Raw genomic sequence first — 9,423 nt, forward strand, 5'->3', positions numbered from 1 at the left:
TGAATGGATTAGGAAGGACTAGACAATGCTTCTGTCTTTGTCTGATATGACCTCCTCAGAGCTCCATTTAAGTCGTCAGCAATTTTTCCCCTTAATTCATTCTTGTAATGAGATTAACCAGGCAGCAGCAAATCCAAGGAGTCCAATCCCCCGATTTGGCAGCTATGGTGTGGCCTCTGCTTGTTAAGGAAATATGACAAGGTTTTGTGGAGCTCACCTTTGCTGACAGTTTTTCTCATAAAACACTAATTCCACTTGAAGTTCAACTGTGAGGTTCTGTCACTGACATGGTGTTTAGAGCCATGTCAGATTTCAACAGAATGTTCCAGTAGAATCCTTAAAGTCAAGGTGCAACTTTACTTGAGAGTCTTAAAAACCAATCAAAGTGTTAGCTGGGATCGACAAGCCCTATAGAGCCTCTACGTGGCTCACACAGACCGAGCCCCAGTTTGTAATCATCACAGAAAATTGATAAAAATATCTTTGGTATTTCAAAAGAAATATAAACCTGTCCATGGCACAATAATGCACAAAAACAGTTATAGTGATAGTGTGTTGTGGTACAAAGATCATAGCTGGAGATGATTTCTGTCCATATTCAATCTGCACTACAGGACCCAATGTTACCCAGGTTGAAATCCATTAGATTGTTAAAAATCATTATGCATTTTAGTATGTGCATATGAAGAATGTTATTACTGTGACTATTGATATGATCTTGACTTTCATTGGATCTTGAGACTAAGGAAATTAAGTACTGTATATTTATTTAAGTCTTTTGCTTCAGTACATCAAGCTACTTGTACTTTACCTGAGCATTTTAATTTTATGCTACTTTTTACTTGACATTGATCTTTTTGTGGTATTTTGAGGAAAAAGTACTTAAATCGTGTGCTTGCAAAAGTATTGGCTCAAAAAATACTTGAAGTACCAAAAGCATGTAAGGGAATATAATGGATTATATTTATTAATGTGTTGAAGTGTCTCTGGGAAAGAGACTGAGCCCCCAGCAGCCCTTTCCCATCCCAAGCTGTGCAGTTGGTCCAAGCCCGGTGGAAATTGGGGAGGGTTGCGTCAGGAAGGGCATCCGGCGTAAAAAAACTGTGCCAAATCAACATGCGCACAATGATCTGCTGTAGTGACCCTGAACTCACAGGATAAGCTGAGAGGAGAAAGAAATTAAATAAAATATTTATTGACGTGTTCATCGCTGTATTGGTTCAACAGTGCAGCTGATTTGAAAAACGATATTGTCAGTTTCAATGATCATGTATTCTGTAAATTTTTACACAAGGGATAAATAAAGTTTTATGATTATACTATGTTTTTTCATAAATCATAGTCTTAAAAGTAACTATAGCTATTGTGTAAATGCGATGGATTAAAAGTACAATATTTGCCTCTGAAACTAAGTAAAGCATGTAGGTATGAAGGTATTTTCTTTCCACTACTTGTACTTACTAGTTTGAGATTACAACTTTACATGTATACACGTTGTTAGATTAAACTACAAGTATTGTGCAAACATTATTTAAAATTTAATGTCAATAAAATGATTCAATCATTAAAATGATTCTAATATGTCATCACATCCAATGTTGGTTGTTATTGATTGGAAACACTAGGGCTGCTTTGCATAGTGAATACTTTAATTACATTTTGTGGCTAGTTCTAACATTCCCTCATGAACTTGTTTTAATTCGGGACTTGTAATGGAGTATTTATCTTACTAAAAAAGAAAAGCTGAACTGTTTGTTAGTTTTCCTCTGCAGTCCCTACGCAAGTAAACACAAAGACTAATGTAAGAAATGCAATTAATACAAATAACAAGTTTAACAAAAAGCATGCTATAGTGCATGCAATCATAGATGTGAAAATAAATCAGTACACCCAAACAAAATATTAAGTTATGGTTGATGAGATTGATGAGATTTTACTTAAATGTTTTTTAAGGAATCATGGTGAGATGTCTAAATGTCTCAAAGTGTATACATGCTTGTCATTATCAGCTACTTAGTTAGAAAATGCAATGAGAACTAAATAATGTTTCTGTTATCGTGAGCAATAAACACAGAGATCACCACAGGTATTTGCTTTTGGAAACTGAAGGCTGAGCTCTATGACTCAAATGTAAATCTAGGAAATGAGAGGCACAAACTGGGGCCAATACAGTTGTCACATTTTGTGTGCACCTTCTTACTTTCTGCGTTGTTTCTATGGAGGCTCAGTGTTTCTTATTTTACATTTAGGTGCATTTGCAATTTACACGTATGAGATGATAAACCACTATAACCTATGGGCATTAAAAGCCTAAACATCCTACGACGTCCAGTTGTTTACAGTATTTGATATAAAAGTATAAATTATTGATTCCCAGTATGTAAAGAAGAAAATTTTACAAAAAGCCCAGAGGCTCAGAGCTTGGTAGAAACTTTGGAGTTATACACACACTTATGTTACAGTACATTTCTTCTCATATTGCTGATGGTTGCTCTTGTGAAATTTGCAGAGAAGGAGCTGGAGGCAGGGTGGGTGTGTTCACACCACATAGCTCCACATAAACCGATTGCATCCCCAGATTTATCCCCAAGGTGTTTTTAGGACATCCTGGAAGCTAATGGAGGCTAATAGGCTTAGCACTTGGGGTGTATTGTCCAGGATGCTTACAGGCAAGGTTTGCTGAGGGTAAAACTCTAAACGTGCGGATTACCTCCAACACATCCCTTTAAAGTGCTGTATAGCCAGGACTTAGCTAATAGGATGCTGGGGGTGGCGGGGGCCTGGGAAGGTGGTGATGGGGGTGAGATGGGCCAGCGGGGCGGGCTGCAGGCAGGTCAGCAGATGTAGCTAGCAGACTGTTTCAGGACTAACAGGGGGATTACAGCCGTCAGATTAGATGGACTTCAGAGGGAACTTGAGGGACTGTGGATAATGCACAAGACCTCAGGGCAAATCTTATGACAACATTTGTCTGGGGGAGGGGAGACCAGAAATAACACGGTCAAGTTCATGTGCACGTGTCCCACACACTGAATAAAATACACTTACAAGGAGATGATAAACTAAGATCACCTGAAGAGGTGGTTGGTAAAGAGGTGTGCAGCTCAGATTCCTACTAATCTATGCAGAAACATATTGCACACTGGCCCTGGATTAGCAGAACGGGATTATCACGCTGTCGTTTGCAGTGTCATATTCTGTAATGGGATTTCTGCAGTGTAGAAGGGTAATTGGAGGTGTCTAAGTCCATTGTGCTTGTGTACACAAGGTGCTGGCTCAGCCAAGAACAATGGGGCCATTTGGGGTGAGTGTGTGTATGTGTCATTTTATACTTATGAGGACCTAGTAAGGACAGAAAGTTGAGAGTGGCTGTTTTTGCTGGTCTTTGCATCGTTAAGGACGAGGACTAGGATTTGGATTTGCAGGTTAAATTTAAGTTTAGGATTAGGTTTACGTTAAGATAAGTGTTAATGTTGGTTTAAGATTAATACTAGGGTTAAAGTAAGAGGTGAGAGTGAGGGTCAAACATTAGAGAATGAATTTGGCCATGAGGTTGATGAGCATTATTGAGGTATTTACTGATGATTTCAGGATTTAACAACTTAATACAATTATCATAATTTAAAGCGTTTAACATCAAAAGATATGGAAATTGAAAGATCATGTCAGCTTTATGTACAAAACTTTGATTTAGTCATTATAAGTTATCTTAAGAGGCTTAATTGTTGAAGACGCTGCTTGTAATTAGAATAGGATCGTGGTATGGACATTCTGTTAAATCTTACACTGTCAGTCGGTTCTAAAAATTGGGAAAACATTTCATTTTTCACATCTCTGAATAAAAAATACTGTTGAGGTACATCAGTGGAATAACAAATTTCTTAATGGAAGGTTCAGTTGGCGTCAGTTCTGTCAGGTGAGATGGACAACTGCTGCACTCTAGTGGTGGTTTGTTGAAATTACAATAAAGATATAATAAAGCTTGAGTTTATGGAGCATGTGTGGAGTTACCAGATTATACTTGAAGTACTGAAAATAAAAATACACAATATGCAAAATGACCCATATCAAAACAATATATTGCACATAAATGGGTTATAATGTGTACACATCACTATTGTTGCACCAGGTGAAGGTGCTGCTAATTATAACATTTTTATGCACTGCAAACAGATAATGAGACATCATAATTTACTATGTGATTATATTTTTTTTCTCTTTTTTTTCAGTTTTTGTGGGTGCAGCTTGTGGTTACTCTTCGTTTTTAAACTTGAATTGTAACAGTATTCACGTGGAGGTCAAACGTTGTGTGTGTCATGACCCCACGTGAGCAGCTGAGGAAGATGACAGCGCTGGGAGAGCAGGGGGCTTTGGATGAGAAGCACTGGTATCGTCTGGTCAATGGGATGTCAGCTGGAGGTAAGTTATCATCACAACAATGCGTGATAAGCTTTCTTTTTTTTTCTTGACACCACGTAAATGTCTGCTTAAAATCTGGAGCTGTAGACAGGATAAAAACCATCTTTGTGACAACTCTGTTTTCATGCATTTATTGGCCTGTTCAGTAGCACATGCAGTCTGCAGCGTCCACAGTCAGTGCATGTCTAAGGGATTGTGGCCAAGCTGGCCTCCAGGTAACCTGTGGTGCTCTTTCTTCTCTTGCAGAGCTGAGGCAAAGGCAGGAGCTGATAATGAGAAACCAGATGGCCATGGCTCCACAGATCCTTGCCCAGGGGCAACAGAGGTTACAGGGGGTCCCAGCACAGTTTGAACCTCGCTTCATGGACAGGTGAATACCTGAACTCACTCTTTAATATAAAATTGTATATTTTTAGTAGGTACAAAGAGGAAAACATGGTACTTGACAAGGCTGTAATACCAACAAGGCAAAGCAGGCAATTACCTAAGGCCCACAGACCCCTAGGTGACCCCAGAAGGCCCAGGATTACTCCATATCATATAGGTTTAAACTGTAAATAAATAAATATAAATTTATCTTGCAGAAAAAATGTGTGTTAAAATTGTGCTTCAGTTCATAGTGATTATATTATTAATGGCCTTTTTGTGTGTTACCTGATAATTTCTCCTTTCTGCTTTTGGGTCCTGTTACCTTTTTTTGGTGCCTGTTGAAATAATGGAAGATGACATGAGACTCAAAAAAATCCTGGTCATTCCTGACATTTGGAGCCTCTTTTTTGTAAAAACTTATCCGTTAACAAAACAGCAAGTGTTAAAAAACCAAGCTGTTGATAGCCTCTACATGTTTACCCATTTACATAATGCATTAATTATAGAATTTCCGTGCTTTTCTCTCATCAGGGAGTTGGTTCCTCCTACTGAGATGGTAGCTTCCGAGGCCAGACAGATCCACATGGGACCTCATTTGGGTCCACCTCTGCCCCCACATACCAATGTCCTGCCTGGGAGAGCCTTCCCTGGAGCAGGTGAGCATAGCCAATCTGCACATTCAAGCCCCAGAGAATTCAGTGTGTGTTGAGTATTAACAACCATTTTTCTTTTTTCTCAGCCGGCTACAGCTTCTTGCCCTCAGAGCCCATGGAGACAGTTGCCCGGCGACAGGAGCTCATTCACAAGCAAAATATAGCCAGGTAGTGCACGCTGAATATTAGCAGCATCTTACGAAATATTGCACCTACACAACAGTCTGCAGCAAACAGTATGTTACTGGATAAATGTCATGCCCTCATAGAGATTATTCACTTCCTTCTACATGGACATAAGTGTGATAATGTGCCATCATCTTTGTTGCTCAAATGTCTGAAATACCTGTGCGTGTTCGTACTAGAATGGAAATGAATGCCATCCTGCATCAGAAGGAGATGGAGAATGCCCACCAGAAGGGACTGATGGGCATTGACAACCCCATGTCATACCCCTCCAACCCCATGGCCTTTAGAGGTCGGCAGCGCATGCCAGACGGCCACGATGTCTACGTCCATCGTCCCACCCTGGATGAACTTCACTCAAACAGCATAATCATGTCAGCCAGCCCTTACCCACCAATCAGCATGCTGCACAGAGAGAGGGGCCGCAGGGCCGGCAGAAGACCAACCACTCACAAGAGTGCAGAGAGCCATATTGGCAACCTGAAGGGCCAAAATGAAGATAAAAGTGTAGAGCAGAGCCTGGGAGCCACATCAGCGGAGGAGAAAGAGGTGGAGGCAAAAGGGGACATGGGAGAGGAGTGTGCTGCCAGTAAAACACATCATCAGGCAAAAGCAGACTCTGAACTAGGAACAGGAAGCAAGAAGAACTACAAAGAGGGAGAGCCAAGCCTGCGTAAAACCTGCATGAACACTCAGGACGGTTGCTCAGATGTGACTAATAGCAGCGCAAATGACAAAGACCTTTCTGGGCAATGTTCAGCTTTCCAGGAGAAATTTGGGTATCCTCCAACCGGTGGAGCTCTCACAGGGATGCCTTACATGTTCCCAGTCTCTGGAAATAGTTTTCTTCCATCAGGTGAGTTTGGGAAATAAGTTTGGGAAATAAATTGTTAAATGATTCTTTTAGAAACAACCTAACTTTGCTTTTATCTGTCAGGTCCACCAAATCTCTTTCTTAATGGTGATGAAGTGTCCGAAGATATAAGGAAGTGGACAGTTAATGATGTGTACAACTTTATCAACAGTATACCCACATGCTCAGAATATGCTCAGGTTGGCATCTATAAATTTACCTTTAACTGATTCACCTACATTCTGTCTGTCATGCTTTGGTCGTGCTCATGTGAGGTGATTGCACTCTGTAGACATTTAAGGACCACATGATTGATGGGGAGACACTGCCTCTGCTCTCAGAGGAGCATCTACTGGACACACTGGGGCTCAAACTTGGACCAGCTCTAAAGATCCGCTCACAGGTAAAACAACACAGATTCTGATGGAGCCATGAAAATTAAGGAAATGTAGCCTCCATGTGCACATTAAAAAAATCTTATCTTAGCTTTTATGATTGTCTAAGTTGTGCTACATAGTCTCATATCAATAAGTGGTTTTACTCATTTTAATTATAAAGCCTCTAAAACAGAGGTTTGTGCGCAAACTGAACAACATACAACACCTTCTATTGTTATACACTCAGCTTAAAAACACAGTGGTGATTTACACATCCAGAGTAAACAGGAGTTGCTATAGTTACATTAAGTATGAGAATTTTAGTTGCTCTCATTTTTCATCTTGACAAGTGGCAATGTAAAGTTCCTCACCAGTCATGGACAACAATAAGGATAATTAATTTAATTACAAAGTGCTGCACAGTTCAAAACATAAGACATGTAGTGAATGATAACTGTATACTTAAAATGGCTTTAAAAACTAAATACATATACTGCAAAAGGTTATAATTTTCTCTACTCTACAAATTTGTGGATGTGTTAATGTATAAAATGTAAAAAAAAAAAAAATGCATTCATTGTCAAAGATTACCTGTTCAAAACAACATGTCCTATACTGTTCTCCACCATGACACAACTTCTTATGGTTATAATCCTGAGTAAAAGACTTATTTAAGTTTCTTATTAGACTGAGATTAGCTTCCTCAACATTTGTAAGGTATTATGTGCACATCTTCCAGTTTTGAGGTGAGCTCAGAGAAACTTTTATCACTTGTAGTTTCAAGCAAAATATAGGACAAGTGTTTTTGTGACCCAAAACACACAAATATCTGTTTGCTTTTATGCACTTAGTTGCTCCTGTAAAATTTACTTTATTTTATCATTTGTATATAATAAATCTATATAATAAATATAATAAAATATGAAACAGTTCAATAGGGCCTTTTAGAACAGATGTTTTACTTGTCATTGTATATTTGGTAGCTGAAGTGTATGAGTAAGTCATGATTGGCAGGACCAGCATGCAAAAAACCTAGGTCTCTGAAACTGTAACAAATAAATTCAGCTATCAATAACTTTACGCTTTCTTCTTCTCTTTATTCCTCCACAGGTGTCCAGGCGTGTGGGCAGCATGCTGTACATGATGAACCTGCCGCTCTCCACCGCCACGCTGCAGGCCACGGCTGAGAAGCCCGGGGATCGCTCCTCAGAGATCGGCTCCCCCGTTAACTGCAACAGTGAGGAGATGATGGTGAGTCCAAGAGACCCCGATGTCCTCAAATCAACAGAGCACCTTCACGAGACGGAAAACAATTCACCTCCATCTGCCAGCAGCGAGACAGCCTGAGGTGGATGGATGCAAATTGAAACATGTCCAGCCCGCACCTAGAGGAAATCGATACCCAGGGATTTTTTTGTTTACAGGACGCTCAAGTGGACAGAAGATGCTTTTGTTCTATTTACTATCTGGGTGATTAATACACATCTCAACACCAGATGTGTTTGTATAATGTATGTATTTAACAACTGAAAGCGACATGAACTCTGAGTTACAGTATAAGACACTAAGAAGGTCCTCATACCCTTCAATTTTTTTAACTAAAGGCCTGTGTCTCTAAACATGCATTTGTAGTTTGAAACTTTTAAGCTGCTGTAACGTTTCCAGTATCCCAGCATAAGGAACATGCAAGTCTCACTAAATATTTAAGTACTGTACCGTGCTGTAAATTTGGATGTTAGGCACATTTTTTCTTTGTGTTTATGGGGATTGTAAATAAAGTGTTTTTCTACATAGGAACTGGTACAGACTAAATTTTATTTCAAGTTGAGGAATAACAAAATATGTTATGATCAAGAATAACATTTTCTTTTCCATGTAAACGAAGTCTTTTTTTGCTGATAAAGGCTGAACTTTTTTGTCTAGAGGATAAGCATCATAAGATCACTTAAGATACTTGCTTTATGAAAAGACAAAACTTTTTAGAAACAAAAAAAAAGTTAAAAAAAGAAGAAAAAAGGTTTTGCTTAGTTTGCAGAGAAGAGGTCATAGAGAGAAATTTAGTGAGGATATCCTAATAACTAAATTGAGCTCATCATATTTTTATATATTCATTTTTGTAGCTATATATTTTTGAGATTTGGAAGCAACTAAATGTAGCTTTTTGTACTTTTTTTTCAAATATACATTGTTTATTATGGGATTCCAATAAACAACTGTTCTGTACTGTAAAAACAAAATACTGTCGAAACATATAAAGGGATATATAGGGAAAACTTTGGCTTTGGGGGATAGTTTAATCTACTGTAACTGGGTTGTTAAAATGGATGGATTTGGAAATTCAGCTGATGCTGTTGCTCTTAACCCTGTGTCCACTCCCAGTTATAGGAAATGGTTTGATGCTAAGCACTGGCATCTAAGAGACAGTCATTACTACCAAAGCTGCAAGATCATATGAATGACTTTAAAATTTCATCATTAAAAACACCTCCAGCTCTAATATTCCCCGAGGGGACATTGTTTTCCTGCGTGATTTATGAATGGAACTCGACCTTTTACGAGATTAGTG

General features: G+C 38.9%; 1 protein-coding gene across 1 annotated transcript; it reads left to right on the forward strand.

Annotated features, from left to right (window-relative positions):
* The first annotated feature begins 4,108 nt into the window (after positions 1-4,108).
* samd7 (sterile alpha motif domain containing 7) lies at positions 4,109-8,238 on the forward strand. The gene is made up of 8 exons (XM_067475301.1): positions 4,109-4,419; positions 4,666-4,789; positions 5,320-5,444; positions 5,528-5,609; positions 5,807-6,483; positions 6,565-6,680; positions 6,773-6,883; positions 7,968-8,238. The coding sequence occupies exons 1-8, from the start codon at positions 4,317-4,319 to the stop codon at positions 8,202-8,204; spliced, it is 1,575 nt and encodes a 524-aa protein (XP_067331402.1). The 5' UTR covers positions 4,109-4,316; the 3' UTR covers positions 8,205-8,238.
* Positions 8,239-9,423: the final 1,185 nt, after the last annotated feature.

Source organism: Channa argus, chromosome 14, assembly GCF_033026475.1.
Source record: "Channa argus isolate prfri chromosome 14, Channa argus male v1.0, whole genome shotgun sequence".
NCBI classification, from domain to species: Eukaryota; Metazoa; Chordata; class Actinopteri; order Anabantiformes; family Channidae; genus Channa; species Channa argus.

Excerpts from the sequence above, each read along its gene's own strand:
- samd7 (XM_067475301.1), top strand. The coding sequence starts at position 4,317 with ATGACCCCACGTGAGCAGCTGAGGAAGATGACAGCGCTGGGAGAGCAG. Across the intron at positions 6,484-6,564 it reads AAATAGTTTTCTTCCATCAG|GTCCACCAAATCTCTTTCTT; the intron begins GTGAGTTTGGGA and ends TTTATCTGTCAG. Across the intron at positions 6,884-7,967 it reads CTCTAAAGATCCGCTCACAG|GTGTCCAGGCGTGTGGGCAG; the intron begins GTAAAACAACAC and ends ATTCCTCCACAG.